At 53.2% G+C, this 27,776-nt stretch overlaps 1 protein-coding gene across 1 annotated transcript in view; it reads left to right on the top strand.

Moving 5' to 3' along the window:
- Window positions 1-27,500, top strand: part of LOC123356615 (aurora kinase C-like) — a 64,837-nt gene extending 37,337 nt beyond the window's left edge. Inside the window, exon 9 of the mRNA XM_044999975.1 lies at window positions 27,351-27,500. Coding sequence (XP_044855910.1) covers window positions 27,351-27,500 — 150 coding nt within the window. The remainder of the gene's footprint in view (window positions 1-27,350) is intronic.
- Window positions 27,501-27,776: the final 276 nt, after the last annotated feature.

The raw sequence follows: 27,776 nt of genomic DNA on the forward strand, positions 1-27,776 counted from the left end.
TCCATCCCTCTCCCCTCACGCCCCTTTCTCCATCCGCCCGTCCTTCACCGTCCGCCCCCTCACGCCCCTTTCTCTGTCCGCCCGTCCATCCATCCCTCCCCCCTCACGCCTCTTTCTCCGTCCTCCTCCCTCACGCCCCTTTCTCCGTCCGTCCGTCCCTCCCCCTCACGCCCCTTTCTCCGTCCGTCCCTCCCCCTCATGCCCCTTGCCCCGTCCGTCCCTCCCCCTCACGCCCCTTTCTCCGTCCGTCCCTCCCCCCCTCACGCCCCTTTCTCCGTCCGTCCCTCCCCCCTCACGCCCCTTTCTCCGTCCGTCCCTCCCCCACTCACGTCCCTTTCTCCGTCCGTCCCTCCCCCCTCACGCCCCTTTCTCTATCCGTCCCTCCCCCACTCACGTCCCTTTCTCCGTCCATCCATCCCCCTCACGCCCCTTTCTCCATCCGCCCGTCCTCCCCTCTCACGCCCCTTTCTCCGTCCATCCATCCATCCCTCCCCCACTCACGTCCCTTTCTCCTTCCATCCATCCATTCCTCCCCCACTCACGTCCCTGTCTCCGTCTGTCCATCCCTCCCCCACTCACGTCCCTTTCTCCGTCCGTCCCTACCTTCCCCCCTCACGCCCCTTTCTCCGTCTGTCCATCCATCCCTCCCCACTTACACCCCTTTCTCCGTCTGTCTCTCCATCCCTCCTCCCCCTCACGCCCCTTTCTCCATCCGTCCGCCCATCCTCCCCCCCCACGCCCCTTTCTCTGGCCATCCCTCCCCCCCTCTCTCCTCTTTCTCCGTCCGTCCGCCCATCCTCCCCCCCCACGCCCCTTTCTCTGTCCATCCCTCCCCCCCTCACGCCACTTTCTCCGTCTGTCTGCCCATCCTCCCCCCTCCCCCCTTCGTCTGTCCGTCCATGCCTTCACACGCCCCTTTCTCCATCCGTCTGTCCGTCCCTCCTCCCCCACGCCCCTTTCTCTGCCTGCCCATCCCTCCATCCCCGTTTCTCCGTCCGCCCGTCCCCCTGACTCCCCTTTCTCCGTCCGTCCACAATGGGGTGAAGCCGGATATTTAAAAGACCCTGCTGCCCTTGGGGCTCCACCCAAGCAAAGTCTCCCACCGAGAGGGACGTCCTGTGTTTGTCACTGTGGCTGCCAGCGTCGAGATCTCCTGGTTGTGGTGTTGAACCTCGAGTTTGCCAATCCCCCCCCCGCGCCCAATGTTCGGCGCTTCTGCTGCTCTGTTGCTAGGGAGGGAAGAGTTAATAGTCCCTGAATGGCAGAGACCCATTCCCAGTGAAATGGGGAGCTCGGGATCGGCTTTCAAACGTTGTACAGTCCATATCGGCACAGTAAACTTAATATCCCAACTAACAATGGTGGTTACATTACAGAAACTGATTAACGCAAAGCACCGTGGGGTGAATCCAACCTCCGTTAATCGATACACGATTGCATCTTGTCCTCACGCACATGCTTTACCGACATAGACAATAACAGCCCCCTCTTCCCGGATACCATCAAAGGAAGAGGGGAGACGTATTCCCAGGTTGTGGGCAGACGCGTTCAGCATGTTCTTCCAATGCTTGGTCTTCACCGACAGAGCCCAGAGCTGCTTTTCTCCTACGCCCCTTTACATGTACTGGTTTCAGAGTAGCAGCCGTGTTCGTCTGTATCTGCAAAAAGAACAGGGGTCCTTGTGGCTCCTTAGAAACGACCAAATTTATTTGAGCATAAGCTACAGCCCACTTCATCGGATGCATAGACTGGAACGCACAGCAAGAAGATATTTATGCATACAGAGAACATGAAATGGTGGGAGTGGCCATACCAACTGGAAGAGGCTGAACAATTGAGATGAGCTATCATCAGCAGGAGGAAAAAAAAAACCTTTGATGTGATAATCGAGATGACCCATAGAAGGCGTGAGGCTACTTAACGTGGGGAAATACATTTCCTGTGTTCCACATGTTTATCTTTCTGCCAGGCCCAGATGTTGGGATCTCAGGAGTATGTTACTGAATTATCATGAATCCAACTGGGTGGATTACTCTAATCATGGAATCTCAGGGTTGGAAGGGACCTCAGGAGGTATCTAGTCCAACCCCCTGCTCAAAGCAGGACCAAACCCAACTAAATCATCCCAGCCAGGGCTTTGTCAAGCCTGACCTTAAAAACCTCTAAGAAAGGAGATTCCACCACCTCCCTAGGGAACCCATTCCAGTTCTTCACCACCCTACTAGTGAAAAAGTTTTTCCTAATGTCCAACCTAAACCTCCCCCTCTGCAACTTGAGACCATTACTCCTTGTTCTGTCATCTTCTACCACTGAGAACAGTCTAGATCCATCCTCTTTGGAACCCCCTTTCAGGTAGTTGAAAGCAGCTATCAAATCCCCCCTCATTCTTCTCTTCTGCAGACTAAACAATCCCAGTTCCCTCAGCCTCTCCTCATAAGTCATGTGCTCCAGCCCCCTAATCATTTTGTTGCCCTCCGCTGGACTCTCTCCAATTTATCCACATCCTTCTTGTAGTGTGGGGCCCAAAACTGGACACAGTACTCCAAATGAGGCCTCACCAGTGCTGAATAGAGGGGAATGATCACATCCCTTGATCTGCTGGAAATGCCCCTACTTATACAACCCAAAATGCCACTAGCCTTCTTGGCGACAAGGGCACACTGTTGACTCATATCCAGCTTTTCGTCCACCGTAACCCCTAGGTCCTTTTCTGCAGAACTGCTGCCCAGCCATTCGGTCCCTAGTCTGTAGCAGTGCATGGGATTCTTCCGTCCTAAGTGCAGGACTCTGCACTTGTCCTTGTTGAACCTCATCAGATTTCTTTTGGCCCAATCCTCTAATTTGTCTAGGTCCCTCTGTATCCTATCCCTACCCTCCAGCGTATCAACCACTCCTCCCAGTTTAGTGTCATCTGCAAACTTGCTAAGGGTGCAGTCCACACCATCCTCCAGATCGTTAATGAAAATATTGACCGACCCTTGGGGCACCCCACTTGATACCGGCTGCCAACTAGACATGGAGCCGTTGATCACTACCCATTGAGCCCGACCTTCTAGCCAGTTTTCTATCCACCTTATAGTCCATTCATCCAGCCCAGACTTCTTTAACTTGCTGGCAAGAATACTGTGGGAGACCGTATCAAAAGCTTTGCTAAAGTCAAGAAATAGCACATCCACTGCTTTCCCCTCATCCACAGAGCCGGTTATCTCATCATAGAAGGCAATTAGGTTAGTCAGGCATGACTTGCCCTTGGTGAATCCATGCTGACTGTTCCTGATCACTTTCCCCTCCTTTAAGTGGTTCAGAATTGATTCCTTGAGGACCTGTTCCATGATTTTTCCAGGGACTGAGGTGAGGCTGACTGGCCTGTAGTTCCCCGGATCCTCCTCCTTCCCTTTTTTAAAGATGGGCACTACATTAGCCTTTTTCCAGTCATCCGGAACCTTCCCCGATCGCCATAATGTCTTTGCCTGCCACAGTTAGGAGGAATAACTGCAAGCGTTGATTGGACGAAGCGTTAACTAGTCTCCACCAGGGCCGGAGGACTCATTCTTCCTTCGTTCCATGGGCCCCCAATCGAGTTGATTGCCTCCGTGGGAATTTGTCCTGCTAAATCCTTCCCATGCTGATGCCTTTTGTGAGAGCCTGCGCTTGCTTTCATGCGGAGGTCAATGAGACATTATTCTGGTGGGACTGTTTTGCCATAGATTCACAGAGGATCAGGGTTGGAAGGGACCTCAGGGAGGTATCTAGTCCCACCGCTGCTCAAAGCAGGACCAATCCCCAGACATCTTTGGTCCCTAAATGGCCCCCTCAAGGATTGAACTCACAACCCTGGGTTTAGCAGGGCCAGTGCTCAAACCACTAGAGCTGCCAGGCAGCATTAACTCTTTCATCTTTTTCTGTGAGTCTTCCCCACCCAGGAAATACCTTACTTAGCAACCGCTCCTCCTCACTTAACTCTTTCAAAGATGCTGCTAATGGGGTTCTCATCTTCCCGATATTTTCGGTGGCATATGCTAGTGTATTAGCCAGATCGTCTATGTTTGCGGCATCAACTGAAGAGATTCCTGTTCCTACCGGTGCCATCCAATCGCATAATTCCCTTTTTTACTCTGTTTACATGGTCGGCCACATTTTTACCCATTCATCCCAACCCGTATGGCTAGTTCCAATCGAGGGAGCGCATACAGGTGCGATGTGAGAGAGACTCATGCCTTCTAAGTGGATTTGAACCTCCTTCAGAGAAATCTGACGTTGCAAGAACCGAATCTTCTTGTTGATCCAGTTTTAACCCACGGGGTCCTGAAATCGGGGCTCGTAAACGTCGGAGGGGAGCGAGGTTTGTGATCAGAGGGTGCTCCCATGCCCGTAGAATCCATGCGTGTGGCCCAGCAATTTTACTTCCTGGACTCCAGCTGGCAAGCGCCTCCAGGGATTCAGAAGGATCGCAGGTTCAGCGGAGAGCCGGGACAGCATCAGACTCCAGACGTTTCTGAACAGCGAGGGGCTGGGACGACGGTGGGATGTCATGGCTCGTGATCCTTAGGAATGAACAAACTCCCCGCACTCCATGCGCTGGGAGAATCTGGGACCAATATTGCAGGGTGAACATGAAGCAGTGACCTACGTGAGGATGGCCAGACTCCATCAAGGACTTCTCTGGCCTTTTCCTGCCTCCACTGCGGGGTAGACACTGACAAGCCCACCCAAGGCGTAGTTTCCAATGGCCTCAAGCCGTTCCTTCTTGCTAGCCGAGAAGGGTGGCTGGCAGGACGGAGGAAACAGTTATGCTCTTCCTTGAGGGTCAGGTGTTTTACCCTTCCATCCGTTGAGCTGTGAGGAATGAAACCATTTCTGCCAGGGTTTCCCATTGTTTCCATTCAGGATTTCTACCTGATCAACCCGGGGGCTGGTCTGATTCACGATGAAGCAGGAGCCATCCCAGGTGTGCGCCCAAGTACTCCTTCTTGGAAAACCTTACGGGCATCACTGCTTGCTCTAATTCCCGTATGAAAGGAGGTTTTTCCCAGCCTGTTTTTTCCCCTCTGTGTTTTGCTGTACCGTGCCTAGTCGTGTTGCCGCTCGCTCGTGTAACGCGGCTGTCGTCTCCGCTAAGGTTTGTACCCATTCCCACCTTCTCTTCCCAGGCGGTGGGCAGTTTCACTCCTGACCACCAACTTCCAGGCAGGGGCATTTGGCTTTCTGAGGGAGGGATAACTCAATGGTTTGCACGTTGGCCTGCTAAACCCGGGGTTGTGAGTTCAATCCTTGAGGGGGCCATTTGGGGATTTTTTTTTTAAAAAGTCATAGCTTCAAAGGGAGTGTACCCTGGATCGCCTTCAAGCCATTAAGATGATTGGTAACTTCTCATCCCCATCCCTCCCTGAGCTCTTGTTGTTTCAAAGCTTCCTTTAACGAGCAATTGGTTCATTCAACTTGGCCAGAGGACTCCAGGGGTCCAGCTTCCTGGGAACAGGGCTTAATGCCCAAAGCCGTACCTAGCTCTTGCATAACATCTCCCCCAAACTAGGATCCTAAATCTGAATCAATGACTTGAGAAAACCACGTTAAAGAGCTGCGTAGCAGTGACCCCGGCCATGTTGGTTTGAGTAGGGGGGGCTTCCGCCTATTTGGAGAAGGAATCTACTCTTACCCGGCCGTATTTATTCCCTCTGCTGGTGGTGGGTAAAGGGCCTATGTTAATCTGTCTGAATCCGGGACCAGGGACCCTCTATTCTTTGGCGTTTTTTCAAGCCTGGCGCTCAGCATTAACCATGGCGCACTGCAGACAATTATCACCCCACCGATCTATAGCCGCTGTCATGCCTGGCCACCGCCCTGTATCTTTAACCCTATTTAAAGTATCCTGGTTTCCTCTGTGCCCTTGTTCATGCACAAACTGAATCAGGTCCCCCCCCCCCCATACCTGGCTGGAGACTATCCAGGGCCTTTGCTCACCTGCCTCCACTGCCCACCAGACATCTCCAACCTGCTCAATCCTGTCTTTTTCTGTGGGATCGTTCCCTGTCCTGCCTACGGACCGGATTTCTGTATCTTAAGCCCAAGGGATCTGTTCCTTTGCCTAAAGTTTTTCCCCAGGTAGCTACTGCCTCTGTTTGTTTCACCTGGCCTGCGTCTCTAGCATGGTTACCAGGAGCAGGAGCGTTGGATAAGGCGTCTTCTGAGTGATTTTTCTGATGTCCTTGGGTCACCCAGATGTCCGCAGTTCTTTCCTTGATAACCCGGAGAGCCGGCGGCGGCTTTGAATGTTTCCTGATGCTCCGCTGTCCACGCGCAATTGGGCAAATATCCCCATAGCCCTCACAGTGGGTGTCCCCCGTACGTCGCACTGAAGTCTTACGATCAGCTGGGGAGGCCGGCGGGGAACCGGGCACCCCTACTGCTCGGCCGACTCCCTCGAGAGCCTCCGCTCGGCAGAGGGGGCAGGGATCTGGTTTTGACAGGGAGTGGGCGTGGGGGACGCGCTCCGTACCGGGGCAGTGGGCCGAGGAGGGAGGCTTCCTTGCATTAACTCTGTCCTCCGTGTGACCTGGGACAAAGCATTAACCAGGATGCTGAGGGGCTGGTGATCATTTTTTCCCATATCCTCCCCTAAATTCACCGGCTCCTTCCAAATCCTTGGGTCGGCGCTGCCCAGGGTTGTGGGAGGCAGGGGGGTTATAATTGGGAGGGCGACTGGCAGGGTGAGGACCATCATTCACAGATGTGATAGCCTGCATGGGCTCTGAGGTAGTCTTTTTGCTGATTTATCTTTTTAAGACGCCCGCCTCTCACGGCAAATCCCCTGCCTGTTGGGTTTTTGCAGCTAGTTCATTCCAGGTTAAATGTTCTCTACCCACAGCCCCCAGGGTTATTTTGGTCTGACAATTCAGTCTATTCGGGTCCCCGATAATGGGAAGTGATAATCCCATTCTCTTCTGGCTGGGGCCACAAACCACAGAGAGCTGCCAGCATCTTTTTTCGAAGTAGGTAAGCTTCGGGGGCCTCGCCTGGTTTCTGCTTTTCCATTATCTGTAAATTCCTGAGGGGAGAAGCGGGCAGGAATATTTTGAGGGCACTTCTCATCCATTCCCAGGGTCCAGCGGCTGTCCGCTCGCTCCCGAGAGCTCCATAGCATCTGTAGCACAAGGAGAGGCATCTGCTAACAATTCACACCCGTCGGCCTCACATTTGTTCAAACGCCGTTGTAACTGCGTTTGCTCCCGCTCCTGTTCCCGCCTTCCCTTTACCATTTCAGCCATGTCCGGACATGCATAAAATAATGCCCGTGCAGCAGCCGCATCCTTTGCGCTACCCCGTGCCTTGGAAGTTGTGCGATATTGTTCAAAGCTCAGACTCGCTTCCATCAGGGGATTGTCAGCCTTAAACCATTCCCCCTTCTTCATTGCCCATCTCGCTAACCTGTTGGTTTTCTCCTGTCTCAAGCGAGCAGTCCAGGTTTTTTTTTTTCCCCAGCCATATCGACTTTCCTTATCTCACCGATGATCCGCCCCAAAAGCCCTTTCACGCAGCCACAGTATTGCTTTAAAATTGTTACTTTTAAAGAACGACTCTTTAGCTCCTGATTGCATGGTCCTGCTGTTATTCCCAGCACGATTCCCAACTTAAAAGTTACAGAATGTCACCAAATATTCTGCGACCTCACTGAAGGAGCTTAGTCTGAAAAAGGAAGAAGGCAGTTTGCTCAGGCCTGTGCCTCTGTTTCTCCACTCCGCAGCAACTACTCAACAAACGCCACGTGATTAGGGTCACGCGCTGCCCGCATTCTCCACCAATTTGTTACCAGCTTTGCCGCTTACTTTGCGGTATGCTCATTTATTAGGAAAAAGAACGAGGCGTACTTATGGCACCTTAGAGACTAACAAATTTATTTGGGCATAAGCTTTCGTGGACTAAAATCCGCTTCGTCGGATGCTTGCAGTGGAAAATACAGTAGGAAGCGATATACACACAGAGAACATGAAAAAATGGATGTTGCCGTGCCAAGTATAACGAGATTCATCAACTATTATCAGCAGGAGGAAAAAAAAATTTGTAGTGATAATCAGGATGGCCCGTTTCCAACAGATGGCAAGAAGGTGTGAGTAACAGCAGGGGGGAAAATTAGCATGGGGAAATAGTTTTTACTTTGTGTAACGACCCATCCACTCCCCGTTTTTATTCAAGCCTAATTTAATGGTGTCCAGTTTGCAAATGAATTCCAATTCTGCAGTTGCTCGTTGGAGTCTGGTTTTGACATTTTTTGTTGTTGGAGTATTGCGACTTTTAGGTCTGTAAGCGAGTGACCAGCGAGGCTGAAGTGTTCTCCGACTGGTTTTTGAATGTTATAATTCTTGACGTCTGATTTGTGTCCATTTATTCTTGTGCGTAGAGACTGTCCGGTTTGGCCAACGTCCATGGCAGAGGAGCATGTATCACATTGGTAGATGTGCAGGTGAACGAGCCTCTGATGCTGGGGGTGTGTGGGGGGTGGTTCTGTACTTCTATCTACGTACGGCTTGTGTCACGTGTGTTTTCATAAGGATCTCTACTTCTCCCTTCTGCAAGTGCCCTCCCAATGGAGCTACCCTGCAGGCCGTAGGTTCCCCAGGGCTGGGTTCTTCCAGCCCCAGAATCAGACGAACACCCACACACATTAACAGAGAGGACCGGGTTAATCAGCACTCCCAAGCTGACCCCTTATATGTTCCTGGACTCAGTAGGTTGGGTCGAACAGCACCTCCAAGCTCTCACCTTCCTATGCCTTGGGCACCGCACCGGAATAGCGCACGCTGGAGCAGGCTGGGTCGAGCAGCACTTTGAAGCTGCCACCCTCGTGTGTCCCCGGTTCGGCACGTCCCTATCCCCACTTCCATGTTCTGGTAGTGACCCACTCGATGAGCAAACCCCGCCGGATTTTTGAGCACCGCAGGGGCCTTTTAACTGAGGTACGAGGAGCGTTGCCGCAGAGCAAATGAGGAAACCAAAAAACACCCCCGCGGGGGGGGGAAAATAGAGAGAGAAGCAACCAGCTTAATCATGGAAGTTATTTATTGCTGGGTAATAACCATAAGGGGTTATAATATTAAATGTAACTTAAACTTGATTTTAAAAGTCAGGGTTAGAAAACTATCACTGATCACACCAGTCAGGGGCAGGAGGCTTTACCAAGAGAGAGTGAGAGTCGGGTTCTCACCACTTCGTGAAGCTTGAAGCGATCCGGGGCCCAGGTGATGGTGGTAGCTGAGAGTCTGGAGTGCGGGAGACAGGCAGAGCCCCCGGCACGATCAGTCAGGAGACGATGAAGTCCCAACGGAACTGATGCAGGTTTTGGATCCAGGCATCGGAGCACTTCCTTGAGCGTGGGTCGGGGTTTTTGTAGCGAAACAACAATGGTTCAGGGGAGAACCTGAGATTTGTTTATGGGCAAACTCAAAAGGGTTTTCTTTAGGCTAGACAATAGGAGCTGATCACTCTTGGCTATGGGCGGCGTTCCTTCCAGGGAGCTCACAATGCAGTTAGGCCGCTTCAGTATTTTGGATGCCAATCAAGGATTCATTACTAGAAATGGTCTGACCTGGGTGTGTGCCGGCGGGTTCATTAACATCTGGAGCAGAGATCCCCCATGATGCACTGCGTCCCTGCTTTTCTGGTCCCAGAGTTCAGTGCGGTTCTTGCCTTGGAACCGCTGTTCTCCATTCTGTAGGCTAATGGAGATGCCTCCTTGTCCCGTCTCTGATGCAAATGAGGCCTGGGGAGTGGCCTTAATCCCATCACCCTTGTCCGAAGGGGGTTGGGAGTGTCTCCCGTCACCTTTTCGTTGTTTTTTTGTAAGTCTTTCTTCTGATCGGTTTTGGTTCAAGCAGAGGCTGGGGTTGGGGAAGGTCTTTGGTGAGTCAGACAGGCTGGGTACTGCACCCTGGTTCCTTAAGAACACCGAGCTGCTAGGTAACAATCCCCCGCACCCCCCTTTCTCTGTCCGTCCCCCTCACTCCCCTTTCTCCGTCCATCCGTCCCCCCTGTGATGTTCCCTTCTGTGTTATCGGGACCGGTGATCTGCTAGGCCTCTGCAATCCTCGACTCTGGGAGCCAGCCTCACCCTGCTCTGCTGTGAGAGCCCCCGCTCCGGGGCTGTTCACGCACGGCCTCTGGCATGTTAGCTGCTCCCAGGTACTTGCAACCAAATGACACTAGCCAATATCTCCGGTCACAGACACAACCCTAGGATCTCCGTCTTGCAGTGTCCAGTTATGCCCACTGGATGCTGCAAGTTTATATGAGTTCATTAGTTTAACAAAGAAATTGATATGTGCCAGGCTTGTTATCCCAAGGGGAGTCTCTGACATAGATTCATAGGCTCTAGGACTGGAAGGGACCTGGAGAGGTCATCGGGTCCAGTCCCCTGCCCTCATACTGCAAACCCAACGCCCTGCGTCAGGTAGAATAAACAAACAGATTTATCAACTGTAAAGACAGATTTTAAGTGATAATAAGTCAAAGCACAAGAAGTCAGATTTGGTCAAATGAAATACGAGCAAAACGCAGTCTAAGCTGCTCTTAACACGTTCGGTGCCCTTACAAACGTAGATGCTTCTCACCCCAGGCTGGCTGGTTGCCCTTCAGCCAGGCTGTCCCCTTTGATCAGCGCGTCAGTCGCTTCGTGGTGGTGGCGGTAGATGTAGGTGGAAGAGAGAGGAAGAGCCTGGCAAACGTCTCTCCCTTTTATCATGTTCTCTCTTCCCTCCCATGGCTTTGACCCCCCCGCTTCAGAGTCAGCATCACCTCATCGTAGTGCCAAACGGACCAAGGTAAGAGGGGTGACTCACTCGAGAGTCCAACAGATCCCTTGTTACTGCCTAGGCCAGCGTCCTTTGTTCCCGTGAGGCTGGGCTGGGCTTGTCTCATACCTGCCCTGATGAGGTGTGAACTCCCCCTCTGTTCCGGGAGAGTTTTGCCTGTGTCCACGAGGACACATTTTCAGCCTCGTAACTATATGTATGAAATTGCAACCTATACCATCCCCATAACAGCAGTGCTCAGACACCCGACATGACAAACTCTGCCCTGGGTACCACACAATCGATGCACACGGGGGTGCAGAGTGTTCCAACGGGGTGCAGAGTGTCACACCTGCCCCCTTCGTTCACTGCAAGAGGGTTAGTCACTGACTCGCTCGAAGGCAGTTTGTGTTATAGTTCTCTTGGCATCCAGCCATTAAGGCCATGAGGCGTCCCCCTTGCCCAGCAAACCAGGTTTGTTACGGTTTCTCCGCTGTGGTCAGCTTTAAGGCTGTTTACAGGTCTGAATTGAAAAGTAGCATTATCATAAGGTGTAACATCCCTGTCAAAATTCTGATCCCCACAACTTAACATTAATACCAACGTTTGTATCACAGAGGGGCGTTTTCAAGTATCTCTGTGTACCACGCCCCCGGTTCAGATAGTGTAGTTGGAGGTTAGTTTGTTCATTACTCTCTCCCGTGTAATCAATCACCGGCTTTTCCTTCCCTCCAGTGTTCCTGTCTGTGTGGGCTCTTAATTTAATCATGTTTCTGGCATTTTGTTGCCTCAGGGTCTGGCAAGATAGGGGTTCAGGGGGGTCTCCCAACCCTAGGACTGTTCATGTGCAGAAAATCCAGCTCCCTTTTGGGGGTTACCCTGCTGGTTTCCCCCTCCCAGCACTGAGTCCTTTCCTGCCCTCTTTTCCTAGAGGACCGTGATCTGTGCTCTGTGGGCCAGGTGTCTTTAGCCTTCGATCAGCGGCACCTTTTCCAAGCGGCTTTCCCGTAACTGCTTCCTGGGTCTCACCTCCTTCTCTGTCAGTCGGGCCATTTTCTGTTCTCACAAGCTACCACTTGGCAATTTCTTGGTCTCAACTTCCCTGCTGTCCCAGGCGTTGGAGCTGCATCTGGGTGAAAAAGAGACGCAGTCACTTTCCATAAACTTTTCAGAAATAGCATCCTGGAAAACCGGGACCTGGACCTGTCCCCGAGAAGTCAGCCGCGTGACCGCTCCCCTCCAGGAGGTCGGCCACCCAGTCCCCCTCTCCAAACCTGGGTCACCGGCTGAGTGCCGGGGTGCACAGATCCTGACTCAGCCGTTCTGTCCCGGGCAGCCTCTCCCAAATGACCAGCGAGGAGACATCCCTGTGTCCCCACTATTCCTTCCCCAGTTTCCTCCTCTGGGCCACCTCAAAAGACACGTTTCTCTGGGCTCCCTAGGAAGGGCTCGATCCCGTGTTTATCTGCAACGCTCTGCCAGCTAACAACTGGGACAGTTTCCTTAATCACTGACCCCACCTCTCCTGCCCCCGCGCCTGAGGGCACGTTGCCTTCTGCTGGGAAGGAGCTCGTCTCAGCCCCTCTCATACGTGGAAGCACCCTGCTTCCCTGTGTTAGAGTCACAGGAATGCTCACCCACCTCTGTGGTTTCTGAGATCCCATCACCCTTCTCTGGGCTCTCCTCTGGGACACGTTTCTCTCTGCTCCCTAGAGCCGGGTTTGTCTCTGGTTCAGCTGCGACCTGCTGGCAGCTAACCACCTGGACAGGTCTCTCCCTGGCCGGCATCGCACCCCCATCCCTTCCTGATGTGGTGCTGCCTCCAGCTGCAGGGCAGGCGCTGGTCTCAACCACCCTCCCACCTGGAAGCACGCGGCTTCCCCCTGCTGCAGAAGAATCAAGGAGACTCTCGCCCCTTCTCTCAGCAGTTCCTGAGACCTGACTCTTTCCCTCGGGGGGGGTCCCAGCATAAAACTCCCTCCTGCTGCAGGCAAATATTTTAACCTGAGCTACACGGAAAAAAAATCATTACCAGGGAGCAGGTCGAATAGGAGGTGATCCATTACCCCCACAGTCAAATCACTTCCAAACCGTCCCCCACCACATGGATTTTAGCTAGTGGTACGAGGAATCGGCTTTCACCCACCCCCACAATCTCTGCCATTTGGCTAGGCGGCATACTGGCCTTTGGGACCACACTCTGCTTAACCAAAGAGATCTGGGCCCCTGTATCCCTCTGCCCCAAGCCTTCCCTGCCATCAGTTTGGACAGCCTTAACGTGCTCCATATCGGGTTCTCCAGAGGCTAACCTCACAGAGCCAATATGATAGGTTTCAATTGCTTGGGAGGTTTCTCTGTTGAGGACAGCAGAACTAACAGAGAATCATCGAATCATAGACTATCAGGGTTGGAAGGGACCTCAGGAGGTATCTAGTCCAACCCCCTGCTCAAAGCAGGACCAATCCCCAACTAAATCATCCCAGCCAGGGCTTTGTCAAGCCTGACCTTAAAAACCTCTAAGGATGGAGATTCCACCACCTCCCTAGGTAACCCATTCCAGGGCTTCACCACCCTCCTAGGGAAATAGTGTTTCCTAATGTCCAACCTAAACCTCCCCAGCTGCAACTTGAGACCATTGCTCCTTGTTTTGTCATCTGCCACCACTGAGAACAGCCGAGCTCCATCCTCTCTGGATCCCCCCTTTCAGGTAGTTGAAAGCAGCTATCAAATCCCCCCTCACTCGTCTCTTCTGCAGACTAAACAATCCCAGTTCCGTCAGCCTCTCCTCATAAGTCATGTGCTCCAGCCCCCTAATCATTTTTGTTGCCCTCCGCTGGACTCTCTCCAATTTATCCACATCCTTCTTGTAGTGTGGGGCCCAAAACTGGACACAGTGCTCCAAATGAGGCCTCACCAATGCCGAATAGAGGGGAATGGTCACGTCCCTCGATCTGCTGGCAATGCTCCTACTTATACAGCCCAAAATGCCGTTAGCCTTCTCGGCAACAAGGACACACTGTCGACTCATATCCAGCTTCTCGTCCACTGTGACCCCTAAGCCCTTTTCTGCAGAACTGCTGCTTAGCCATTTGTGATTAGTTGCCTGCTTCCTCCTAGCATGGGGCATGTATTCCTCAGGTGATCAGTGAAATTATACTGATAGCACATGTGACGGAGTGAGGGGGGGGGTTCTTGGGTTTTTTTTCCGTGTTTTCCAGTGGGTTGCATGCACAGGGGATGGGACTCAGTGTCCCCGGGTGTTACGGGTTTAACGAGGGGAGGGGAGAGGGAGTTTGTTGGGACACAGGACCGGAGAGGGAACGTGGGACCCCGGCCGATGGCCTGGAGGATGGAGACCCCAGCGACTGGTGCCCTGACGACCCGGAGACCCAGCGCAGGATTCGCAGCCGGTTCTGGCCAGTGGGGGGACAATGGGCTGCGGGGAGAGGACCCCGGTGACCGGACCAGCCGGTTCCAGCCAGAGGGGGGCTGAGGGGAGAGGAGGCCCAGGCCACCCTGTTTCCCAGGAGAGAAGACAATGGACAGAGACGGGGCTTGGGGCCGGGGGTATCAGATGCTCAGCTGGGAAGCCGGGGGGCTGGAGAAGGGGCGCAGACAGAGCCCACCTGGGTGCAGGGAGACTGGGACGTGCTGGGCTGAGGGAGGCCAGGCCTGAGGCCGGAGAGTTTCCTGCGCTGGGTTCAACTCTCAATAAACCCTCCTGTGAGAGTCGCTCCGGGCTAGAGAACAGGGGGCATTGTCCCCTTTGGGGGTGGAGGCCCGGCGGGTTCGGAGCGAGGGGACTCCCTGGGGGGGGGCCCACGGCAGAGCCAGACGTGCTGAGGCTCAGAGAGGGGCGGCTCCAGGAGGTGGAGGGGCCTGACCCTGGGAGAGAGCGGACCCCCGAGAAGGGCTGTCGCCCTGAAAGGGGCACCCCCTACGGACCGCACGGGGCCGAGAGTGGGCACGAGCTGGGAATCCGTGACAGCTCCTTTTGGGCTCTTCTGTTTTCACAGGCGATTTGGGATGAGGGTTAGAAGAAAGTTTTTGGGCAAGAGACCCCCTTCTCTCTTCCCAGGGGCAAAATGGGATCCTCCCTTCCCACCAGTTTTCAAACCCTCTTTCTGTGGCCTGCCCTCAATAGATGCCTGATTCTGTTTGAAGGCATCAGCTTAAGACGTCACTTCATCCGCAGGCTTGACATCTTTGTCCCATAGACATTGCTTTACATCAGCCTTACGTACGCTTAGGAAATGCTCTTGAGCAACACGATGAAGCATTCCTTCAAAACGTGCCACCTCTCGGCCCCTCACCCGTTTCCCCAACAAATCTTTCGTTGGGTTCACGTATTCCCCATGACTCGTCCCAATCTCCCGTTTTGAGATTCCTCCGTTTAATTCTGTGTGTTTCGGGGGTAGCCTGAAATCTTTGCAAAGTGGTATTTTTAAATTTACAATAGTCTAAAGCAGTGGTCCCCAACCTTTTTCGTCTGGCGGGCGCCGGACGACGAGCCACGGAGGACCGTGGCGGCGGACGAGCATCCGCCGAAATTCCACTGAATTCCAACGTCACTAGGCGTCACCGCCGAAATGCCGCCGACAAGCAGCGTCATCCAGAGGGCGTCGCCGCCGAAATACTGCCGAAAATCAGCAGCATTTAGGCGGCGACGCCCTCTGGATGATACAGCTTGCCGGCGGCATTTCGGCGGATGCTCGTCTGCCGGCCAGTACGCGGGCGCGCTTAGACGCCCCGGCGGGCGCCATGGCACCCGCGGGCACCGCGTTGGGGACCCCTATTAAGTATCGTCAATAGGCATTCCATTGAATCCATTTCGAGCGTTGCCAGTTAATTTCGCAATCAGGGTAGGAACTCTCTTCTCATCAGGGATTTCGTGTATGACACACAGCCTTTCGAAGGTAGTCAGATATTCAGCAATATCACTGTCTGCAGGACATACGTGTTCCCACTTGTGGATGTTCGGAGCGATGGGAATCGTTGGGGTCCGATGCCTCTGGTTCTGCTTCTCTAGCGGGTCCAGCTGGTGTTTTCTCTCTTTTTCGTCTCTCTCTCTTTTTCTTTTATCTCCAGTTCTTTCAGTTGCAATAATCTCTGGTGCTCCCTCTCCTTTTCTGCAGCCCACGGAGCTCCAACTTCACAATCGCTTCACAGCTATCACTCATTTTCCTGAAATCAGCAAACAGAAAACAACAAAACCGTGACCTTCTCCTGACTGTTCCTAGCCGCTGCACTTAAGACTCACTTAAAATCACAAAACGCTATTTCCCTAGGAGGGTGGTGAAGCCCTGGAATGGGTTCCCTAGGGAGGTGGTGGAATCTCCTTCCTTAGAGGTTTTTAAGGCCCGGCTTGACAAAGCCCTGGGTGGGATGATTTAGTTGGGGATTGGTCCTGCTTTGAGCAGGGGGTTGGACTAGATACCTCCTGAGGTCCCTTCCGACTCTGATCTTCTATGAGTCTATGATCTCTCCAGTCCCAGACACAACCCTAAGAACCTCTGTCTTGCAGTGGCCAGTTACGCCCGCTGGACGCTGCAAGCTTTTATGAGCTCATCAATTTAACAAAAGAATTGATATGTACCAGGCTTGTTATCCCAAGGGAGTCTCTGACACGCTTCAAACGAAACGCACTGCTTCAGGTAGAATAAACTAATGTATTAACTACAAAAGATAGATTTTAAGCGATTATACGTCAAAGCACAAGTCAGATTTGGTCAAATGGAATACGAGCAAAACGCAGTCTAAGCTGATCTTAACACTTTCGGTGCCCTTACAAATGTAGATGTTCCTCACCCCAGGCTGGCTGGTTGCTCTTCAGCCAGGCTCTCCCCTTTGATCAGCGCTTCAGTCGCTTGGTGGTGGTGGTCTGTAGATGAAGGTGGAAGAGAGCGAGCCTGGCAAATGTCTCTCCCTTTTATCGTGTTCTTTCTTCCCTCTTGGCTTTGTCCTCCACCCCCTTCGGAGTCAGGTGAGCGTTACCTCATCGCAGTCCCAAACTGCCCAAAGGAAGGGGGGTGACTCACTCAGAGTCTAACAGATCCCTTGTTACTGCCTAGGCCAGCGTCCTTTGTTCCTGTGAGGCTGGGATGGGTTTGTCCCATACCTGCCCTGATGAGGTGTGAACTGGAGAGTTTTTTTGCCTGGGTTTGTTTTAAGCCATGAGGACACATTTTCAGCTTCATAACTATGAACATGAAATTATAACCTATAACATCACTGTAACATCCCTATAACAACAATGCTCAGTGCATCATGAGCCTTCTGAAGACATGGGAAAACTTTGCATTAGATACCACAAAATCATATTATAAGGATGAACATGGGGGTGCAGGGTGTTCCCCCCAAGGTACAGAGCGTCACACCCTCACTCCCCTTTCTCTGTCTCTCTGTCCCCCTCACTTCCCTCTCCCCATCCATCGCCTTCACGCCCCTTTCTCCTTCCATCCATCCATCCATCCATCCCCCTCACTCCCCTTTCTCCTTCCATCCATCCATCCATCCATCCATCCCCCTCACTCCCCTTTCTCCTTCCATCCATCCCCCTCACTCCCCTTTCTCCTTCCATCCATCCATCCATCCCCCTCACTCCCCTTTCTCCTTCCATCCATCCATCCATCCCCCTCACTCCCCTTTCTCCTTCCATCCATCCATCCATCCATCCCCCTCACTCCCCTTTCTCCTTCCATCCATCCCCCTCACTCCCCTTTCTCCTTCCATCCATCCATCCATCCCCCTCACTCCCCTTTCTCCTTCCATCCATCCATCCATCCCCCTCACTCCCCTTTCTCCTTCCATCCATCCATCCATCCCCCTCACTCCCCTTTCTCCTTCCATCCATCCATCCATTCCCCTCACTCCCCTTTCTCCTTCCATCCATCCATCCATCCCCTCACTCCCCTTTCTCCTTCCATCCATCCATCCATCCCCCTCACTCCCCTTTCTCCTTCCATCCATCCATCCATCCATCCATCCATCCATCCATCCATCCATCCATCCCCCTCACTCCCCTTTCTCCTTCCATCCATCCCCCTCACTCCCCTTTCTCCTTCCATCCATCCCCCTCACTCCCCTTTCTCCTTCCATCCATCCATCCATCCCCCTCACTCCCCTTTCTCCTTCCCTCCATCCATCCATCCCCCTCACTCCCCTTTCTCCTTCCATCCATCCATCCATTCCCCTCACTCCCCTTTCTCCTTCCATCCATCCATCCATCCCCCTCACTCCTCTTTCTCCTTCCATCCATCCATCCATCCCCCTCACTCCCCTTTCTCCTTCCATCCATCCATCCATTGCCTTCACTCCCCTTTCTCCTTCCATCCATCCACCCATCCCTCTCACTCCACTTTCTCTGTCTGTCCGTCCCCCTCACTCCCCTTTCTCCATCCGTCCATCCGTCCATCCATCAATATCACTACCCTTACTCCATCCATCCATATCACACCCCTTTCTCCGTCTTTCTCCCACACTCCCCTTTCTCCGTCATCCCTCCCCTTTCTCCATCCATTTGTCCATCCCCCCTCACTCCCCTTTCTCTGTCCATCCCCCTCACTCCCCTTTCTCCATTCATACATCTGTCCGTCCCCCTCACTCCCCTTTCTCCATCTGTCTGTGATAGAATCATAGAAGATCAGGGTTGGAAGGGACCTCAGGAGGGATCTAGTCCAACCCCCTGCTCAAAGCAGGACCAACCCCCAACTAAATCATCCCAGCCAGGGCTTTGTCAAGCCTGACCTTAAAAACCTCTAAGGAAGGAGATTCCACCACCTCCCTAGGGAACCCATTCCAGTGCTTCACCACCCTCCTAGGGAAATGGTGTTTCCTAATATCCAACCTAAACCTCCCCCGCTGCAACTTGAGACTATTGCTCCTTGTTCTGTCATCTGCCACCACTGAGACCAGCCGAGCTCCATCCTCTTTGGAACCCCCTGCAGGTAGTTGAAAGCAGCTATCAAATCCCCCCTCACTCTTCTCTTCTGCAGACTAAACAATCCCAGTTCCCTCAGCCTCTCCTCATAAGTCATGTGCTCCAGCCCCCTCATCATTTTTGTTGCCCTCCGCTGGACTCTTTCCAATTTTTCCACATCCTTCTTGTAGTGTGGGGCCCAAAACTGGACACAGTACTCCAGATGAGGCCTCACCAGTGCTGAGTAGAGGGGAATGATCACGTCTCTCAATCTGCTGGCAATGCGCCTACTAATGCAGCCCAAAATGCCGTTGGCCTTCTTGGCAACAAGGGCGCCCTGCTGACTCATATCCAGCTTCTCGTCCACTGTAATCCCCAGGTCCTTTTCTGCAGAACTGCCGCTTAGCCAGTCGGTCCCTAGTCTGTAGCGGTGCCTGGGATTCTTCCGTCCTAAGTGCAGGAGTCTGCTCTTGTCCTTGTTGAACCTCATCAGATTTCTTTTGGCCCAATCCTCCAATTTGTCTAGGTCACTCTGGACCCTATCCCTACCCTCCAGCGTATCTACCTCTCCCCCCATCTTAGAGTCATCTGCAAACTTGCTGAGGGTGCAATTACTCCCATCCTCCAGATCATTAATGAAGATGTTGAACAAAACCAGCCCCAGCACCGACCCCTGGGGCACTCCGCTTGATACCGGCTGCCAGCTAGACATGGAGCCGTTGATCACTACCCGTTGAGCCCGACGATCTAGCCAGCTTTCTGTCCACCTTATAGTCCATTCATCCAGCCCATACTTCTTTAACTTGCTGGGAAGAATACTGTGGGAGACTGTATCAAAAGCTTTGCTAAAGTACAGAAATAGCACATCCACCGCTTTCCCCTCATCCACAGAGCCGGTTATCTCCTCGTAGAGGGCAATTAGGTTAGTCAGGCATGACTTGCCCTTGGTGAATCCATGCTGACTGTTCCTGATCACTTTCCTCTCCTCTAAGTGCTTCAAAATGGTTTCCTTGAGGACCTGCTCCATGATTTTCCCAGGGACTGAGGTGAGGCTGACTGGCCTGTAGTTCTCCAGGTTCTCCTTCTTCCCTTTTTTAAAGATGGGCACCACAGTAGCCTTTTTCCAATCATCCAGGACCTCCCCTGATCACCACGAGTTTTCAAAGTTAATGGCCAATGACTCTGCAATCACATCAGTCAACTCCCTCAGCACCCTCAGATGCATCAGATCCGGCCCCATGGACGTGTTGCATGTCCAGCTTTTCTAAATAGTCCTTCATCACTGAGGGCTGGTCACCTCCTCCCCATACTGTGCTGCCCAGAGCAGCAGTCTGGGAGCTGCCCTTGTCTGTGAAGACCGAGGCCAAAAGAGCATTGAGCACTTCAGCTTTTTCCACATTATCTGTCACTAGGTGGCCTCCCCCATTCGGAAAGGGGCCCATACTTTCCCTGATCACCTTCTTGTTGCTAATGTACCTGTAGAAACCCTTCTTGTTACTCTTCACATCCCTGGCTAGCTGCAACTCCAGATGTGCTTTGGCCTTCCTGATGCTTGAGCAATATTTTTATACTCCTCCCTAGTCATGTGTCCAAGTTTCCACTTCTTGTAAGCTTCCTTTTTTGTGTTTAAGCTCACCAAACATTTCTTTGTTAAGCCAAGCTGGTCGCCTGCCATATTTATTGTTCTTTCTGCACATCGGCATGGTTTGTTCCTGCGTCCTCGATAAGGCTTCTTTAAAATACACCCAGCTCTCCCGGACTCCTTTTCCCCTCATGTTATTCTCCCAGGGGATCCTGCTCATCAGTTCCCTGAGGCCTTGTCTACACTACAAGACTATTTCGAATCAACTTAGTTCGAATTTGTGGATTTGACCGTATGAAGTCGAATTTGTGTATCCATACTAAATACACTAATTCGAATTTCTGAGTCCACATTCACGGGGCCAGCGTCGACTTTGGAAGCGGTGCACTGTGGGAAGCTATCCCACAGTTCCCGCAGTCCCCGCTGCCCATTGGAATGCTGGGTAGAGCCCCCAATGCCTGCTGGGGGGAGAAATGTGTCGAGGGTGGTTTTGGGTAAGTGTCGTCATTGAACCGTCAATCACAACCTCCCTCCCTCCCTCCTTGAAAGCGCCTGCGGGCAATCTGTTCGTGCACTTTTCTGGTCAGTGACAGCGCGGACGCCACAGCACTGCAAGCACGGAGCCCGCTGCGATCATCGCCATTTTCTCCTCCTCGCACTTTATCGTCCACCTCTTCCACAGTCAGCTGATGAGAAATTGGGCTACTTTTCAATGGTGCTGCAAGCACTGGGGGACCATAGGGGACGTTTTGCAAACATCAACGTCGGGTGGCCGGGCAAGGTTCATGACGCGTGTGTTTTCAGGAACTGTGGGCTGCTCAGACGCCTGCAGGAAGGTAGTTTCTTCCCGGACCACGAAATAACTGTTGTGGATGAGCAGATTCCTAAAGTCATCCTCGGGGACCCAGCCTGCCCGCTAATGCACTTGCTCATGAAGCCCTATACAGGCGCCTGGGACAGCGACAAGGAACTCTTCAAATACCAGCGAGCAGCGTGACCTGTGACTGTTCATTTTCTTTACAGAGAAGCTGAACCTGCCCCTGTTTCTTTACCCACTGACTGTTGACTCTCCTCTTCGGTTACATACCCCGTTCACCCCGTTTCCCCCACTTCCAACACACGTGTAAAAATAAAATACATGTCCCATTGTTACTGAAGAAAGGTTTCTTTATTCATGACTTTGCGTTAAAGGGTTGAAACTGGGAGGCAGACTGTGCTGGGTAGGGTGTGCGGTGATGTAAAGACCGCCTCTAAACTCAAGGAATGACAGGCTCCTGCTCCTAGAGCGGTCCGCAGTGCTTCTTTCAACGGAGCCTGCCATCCCTCTTTTTCGAATTCTGTGTGCGGGGGGATATGTGACCTTGTGGCGGAGGAGTACGGATACAGATTCCTCTGCTGCGTGACTCAGCGGTCCAGGACAAGGACCGCTGTATAAGATCTGTAACCGCCCTCCCCCGCTGCAAAGTCACATCTCCCCTGCCCACACAGAACCTGGAAACCACCTCCAAAAACCGACCATGGTGCCTACTGACTGCACTGTGTGTGTGACCCGCTGCTGATCCGGCCCCCGTGTCTGTACCCTGGGAAAGGTGACTGTCCTATGCAATTAACAACCCCCTTCCCCACGCCCCCCATTCAAACACAGTCTTCTTTGAAAAAACATAACGGAAACAGTAATTAACAGCAAAGTATTTTTATTACTTAAGTAGACACTTAGGGGATGGAACTGGGATTGGGACTTGTGTGAGTCCGGAAGGGAACGACTTCTGCAAATGTAGGGTATGAGAGCTTTTGGGTACTTGAGCACTCTGCTGGGGTGCAGTGACAGTTTACATGGCCTCTGGTGCCCCTCCTTCTGGTTATTTTGGGAGAGGGGGGTATGGGACTTTGTGGCGGGGGAGGGCGGTTGCAGATACACTGCAGGGGGGCTCTGTCCTCCTGCGGTCCTGCAGAACATCCACAAGGCGCCTGAGCGTGTCCGTTTGCTCCCTCACTAGTCCAAACATTGTTTCAGTCGCCTGCTTGTCTTCCTCACGCCACCTCTCCTCCCGTTCGCTGTGTGAGCGCTGGTACAGAGAGACGGTCTCCCTCCACTGGCTCTGCTGGTCCGCCTCGGCTAGGTAGCAGCCCATACGTTCATCGAACATCTTGTCCCTTGTCTTTTTCTTTCGCCGCCTAATCTTTGCCAGCCTCTGCGAGGGGGATGCTGTGGCAGGTCTGGAGACAGTGGAAGCTGTGAGATGGGAAACAGGGAGTGAATTCCTTGCAAAGATACATTTTTGCGAACAATTAACTGAGTCTAGGCTGTCTCTGTGAATTCTGGGTTGAGACCCCTGTGCCTGCTGGGGCACAAATAATTTTCGCGGTGGATTCTGGGTAAATGTCGCCAGTCATTCCTTCCTCCGGGAAAGCAACGGCAGACAATCATTTCAAGCCCGTTTTCCCAGAATTGCCCTGGCATACGCCATAGCGTGGCAACCATGGACACTGTTTTGCCTTTTGTGTATGTCACCGTATGTGTACTAGATGCCGCTGACAGAGGCGGTCCAGCAGCGCTACACAGCAGCATGCTTTTGCTTTTGCATGACAGCAGAGATGGTTACCAGCCATATTGTACCATCTACCATACCATAAATTGGTAATAAGATGGTAATAAGATGGGCATGGTTACCTGTCCTTTTGCACTGCACCATTTGGTGCTGTCATAAGTGCCCCTGGCCGAGCAGCCAGGGGCGCAAAAGCAAAAATTGGGAATGACTCCCTGAGTCAATCCCTCCTTTTTGGTATCTAAAAATAGAATCAGTCCTGCCTAGATTATGGGCAAGTGTACTAGAGAACCACTGTATCAGAGAACCAGAGAGCACAGCTGCTCTGTGTCCGATCCTGCATAAATTATGAGCTGTATGCTATTCACAGGGGGTGCTCCTGCAACACCACCACCTGTTCATTCTGTTCTTACCACAGCCTTCCTGGGCTACCATACCATTGTCCCCCCACTTGTGTGATGAAGTAATAAAGAATGCAGGAATAAGACACAGTGACTTGCTTGTGAGAAATGAGTGGAAGGAAGCCTCCAGCTGCAATGATAGTCCAGGCAGGACATTAATTACTGTGGATGAAGGAGCCCATCATCCCTCTGCTAGTCCAGGGGCAATTCAATCTTTTCTTTACACAGGAAGGGTGGGGGCTGATGGAGCTCAGCCCCCTGTTGCAATGATGAGGACGGTTACCAGCCATACTGCACCATCTACCATGAAAAATTAGGGCCAGGCGCCCTTGATCGACCTCACAGATGCTAGTACGCATGGTTACCAGTCCTTTTGCACTGCCCCATGTGCCAATAGGCTGATGATGAGGACGGATACCAGCCATATTGCACCATCAGCCATCCATAGCATGGGGAGAGCAAGGATGTTGGTGTTGAGTGCTGCACCATCGCGTCTATCTGCAGCATTCAGTAAAGATAGGGTGACATGTAAAAGAGTCAACAGAGGATTGTTTTCCCTTTCACTTCTGGTGGTGGGTGGGGTGTGTGCGCAAATTGCCGAACTATGCCCTGACCCACCGCAGACACTGCGTTTGGCCCTAGAAGCATTTGGAGCTCATCCAAGAATGCAAATACTTTTCGGAGACAGCAGGAACTGTGGGATACCTTGCGTCCTCATTCCCCCCTCCCTCCATGAGCGTCCATTATATTCTTTGGCTTTCCGTTACGCTCGTCACGCAGCTGCTTGCTGAGTCTGTGCTATGCCGTCTGTCCGTGGATTTATTAAAAATACTTTGGACCAGGCGCACCATAACAGTAATTCCACTACTTAGATGCATGAGTCTCCTAGCGAGATCACCGTGAGGACGGGCACTGAAGGAGATAGAGAGCGTATGCTGCGTGAAATCTATCACGAACCACGGACCGATGCAGCCGTGCTCGGGGAGGCAATGCTCCCTGAATACCGCATGAAAGCCTCGCGCGGAAAAGGGTGCTATCACGGAGCACCCAATAAGGCAGCTCTCCCCAGGAACCTCCTGCTGATGCTTATCGATTAACGGAAGGAGAGCTTCATGGAGATCTCCCAGGAGGATTTCTGTTCTATCACCATATATAGAGAGACCTCCTTCTCACACACTTCAGATTCCTGTTATATTAAGAATAAAAGTTAACATGGTTAAAGCACTTACCGACTGCTCCTTCCCCTGATTCAGGATCCGGGTTCATGGCCGGGGAGGGTTGGTAGGGGATCTCCGTGACGGTGATGAATAGATCCTGGCTGTCAGGGAAACCAGCGTTGTAAGCGCTCTCGCCTGCCTCGTCCTCCACAAACCCTTCCTCATCTTCCCCGTCCGTGAACATCGTCGAGGAACTGTCCGTCGACACTGTCCCATCGTCAGAGTCCATGGTCACTGGTGGGGCAGTGGTGGCAGGCTCCGTAGCGTCCGTTTGCCGCTTTGATTTTTTGGTAGCCTTGTCTGGGGTCCTTGGTTTTCACGCGGCGCTGCGTTGCATGATGGCTGTATCCTCTGTCTGGATCATGGCTTTGGAGACCTTCTCGTAGGTCTTTGCATTCCGTTCGTTGGAGCGCAGCTCCGAAAGCACAGACTCCTCGCCCCACACACCGATCAGATCGAAGAGTTCCCGGTCAGTCTATGCCGGGTCCCTCTTTCTATTCAGAGATTGCATGAACTCCTCTGCTGGAGAGCTCTGCATTGCTGCCAGTGCTGCGGAGCTCGCCCCGATGTCCAGCCAGGACGTCAGATTCAAAGTGCCCAGACAGGAAAATGAATTCAAATTTTCCCGGGTCGTTTCCTGTGTGACTGCTCAGAGCATCGAAGCTCGGACTGCTGTCCAGAGCGTCAACAGAGTGGTGCAGTGTGGGATAGCTCCCGGAGCTACTAAGTTTGATTTGCATCCACGCCTAGCCTAATTCGAGCTAGCCATGTCGAATTTAGCGTTACTCCACCTGTCGGGGTGGAGTACCGAATTCGAACTAACGAGCCCTCTAGTTCGAATTAAATGGCTTCCTGGTGTGGACAGTTGAGCGGTTAGTTCGAATTAACGCTGCTAAATTCGATTTAAAGTCCTAGTGTAGACCAGGCCTGAGGGAGTCCAAGTCTGCTTTTCTGAAGTCCAGGGTCCGGATTCTGCTGCTTTTGTCAGGATCCTGAACTCGACCATCTCATGGTCACTGCTGCCCAGGTTCCCATCCACTTCTACTTCCCCTACCAATTCTTCCCTGTTTGTGAGCAGCAGGTCAAGAGGAGCACGGCCCATGGTTGGTTCCTCCAGCACTTGCACCAGGAAGTTGTCCCCAACACTCTCCAAAAGCTTCCTGGATTGTCTGTGCGCCGCTGTATTGCTCTCCCAGCCGATGTCAGGGGGATTGAAGTCCCCCAGGAGAACCAGGGCCTGTGATCTGGAAATTTCAGTGAGTTGTCCGAAGAAAGCCTGGTCCACCTCCTCCTCCTGGTCTGGTGGTCTATAGCAGACGCCCGCCACGACATCACCCTTGTTGCTCTCGCCTCTAAACTGAACCCAAAGACTCTCAACAGGTTTTTCTCCAGTTTCACACTGGAGCTCTGAGCAATCCTTGTCCTTCCTGAACAGTTCATACCCATCCCTGACAGTGCTCCAGTCCTGTGAGTGACCCCACCAAATCTCTGTTATTCCAGTCGCATCATAATTCCTTGACTGTGCCGGGACTTCTAGTTCTCCCTGCTTGTTTCCCAGGCTTCTTGTGTTCGTGTACATGCACCTAAGATAACTAGCCGATTGCCCTGCTTTCTCGGTATGAATCAGGAGGCCTTCCCTGTACCTTCCTCCCTGTCACTCCCCTCTCTCCATCCATCCATCCCCCTCTCTCTGTCTGTTCATCCCCCTCACTCCCTTCTCTCCATCCATCCCCTCCACTCTCCTTTCTTCATCTGTCCATCCGTCCCCCTCACTCCCCTTTCTCCGTCCGTCTGTCCATCCCCCTCACTCCCCTTTCTCCGTCCGTCTGTCCATCCCCCTTACTCCCCTTTCTCCGTCCGTCTGTCCATCCCCCTCACTCCCCTTTCTCCGTCCGTCTGTCCATCCCCCTCACTCCCCTTTCTCTGTCCGTCTGTCCATCCCCCCACTCACCTTTCTCTGTCCGTCCATCCATCCCCCTCACTCTCCTTTCTCTGTCTGTCTGTCTGTCCCCCTCACTCCCCTTTCTCCATCCATCCGTCCTCCTTATTCCCCTCTCTCCATCTGTCCATCCCCCTCACTCCCCTTTCTCCGTCCGTCCATCCGTTCCCCCACTCACTTTTCTCCATCCGTCTGTCCATCCCCCCCACTCCCGTTTCTCTGTCCGTCCACCCATCCCCCTCACTCCCCTTTCTCCATCTGTACGTCCGTCCCCCTCATCCCCCTTTCTCCGTCCATCCATCCATCCATCCTCCTCCCTCCCCCTTCTCTGTCCGTCCATGCCCCTCACTCCTGTTTCTCTGTCCATCCGTCCCCCTGTCATGGACTGACAGATCGTGCCCATTCTTGGCCCCCTGCGGTCCGTGGGGGGGGAACCCCCTTCAGAGCGACAGCCCTTCTCGGGGGTCCTCTCTCTCTCGGGGTCAGGCCCCTCCACCTCCTGGAGCCGCCCCTCTCTGAGCCTCAGCGCGTCTGGCTCTCGCCGTGGGGCCCCCTCGGGGAGTCCCCTCGCTCTGGACCTCCACTCCCAGAGGGAATAATGCCACCCCACCCCGGCCCAGTTGTCTAGCCCGGAGCGACTCTCAGCCAGCGTAAAACAGGAGGGTTTATCGAGCATTTGAACACAGCATAGGAAACCCTCCGGCCTCAGGCCTGGCCTCGCACAGCCCAGTCCCCCTGCAGCCAGGGGGGCTCTGCCTGCTCCCCATCTCCAGCCCCGAGCCCCCCGGCTTCCCAGCTGGGCCTCCGATATCCCCGGCCCCAAGCCCCCTCTGTCTATTGGCTTCTCTCCAGGGAAACAGGCCGCCGGGCCCTCTCTCTTCCATCCTTTGTTCCCCTCTGGCTGGAACCGGCTCATCAGGTCACCGGGGTCCTCTCTCCTCAGCCCTTTGTCCTCCCGCTGGCCAGAACCGGCTGACTGCCAAACTGCGGAGGGCCTCTCAGTCACCAGTCGCCAGGGTCCCCCATCGCCAGGCCGTCGTCCGGGGACCCCGGCTGCTAGGCGAGGTCACGCCTGGTCCTCTGCGCCAAGAAACCCTCTTCCCACCACCTCGTTAAACAGGCAGCCCGTGGGGAAACTGAGGCGCGCGCACACTCTTCGTGTAAAACACCACACAGCTTCCTCACGTCTCTCCCCCCTTCGAGACTGAACTGAGCGGGGGTCACTCCAGCTAGTGACCCCGGGGACGCTCAGGCCCCCGCATCTCCGGGACAACGCGTCCGCTGTAACGTCTGCGCTCCTCTGAACATGGACCACTCCCACGGGATCGTCCTGGCAGATGAGACTCCACCGTAGGAGTTTGGCATTGGGCTCTTTCATCCGGTGCAGCCCCG

Source organism: Mauremys mutica, chromosome 26 (genome assembly GCF_020497125.1).
Source record: "Mauremys mutica isolate MM-2020 ecotype Southern chromosome 26, ASM2049712v1, whole genome shotgun sequence".
In the NCBI taxonomy this organism is placed as follows: domain Eukaryota; kingdom Metazoa; phylum Chordata; order Testudines; family Geoemydidae; genus Mauremys; species Mauremys mutica.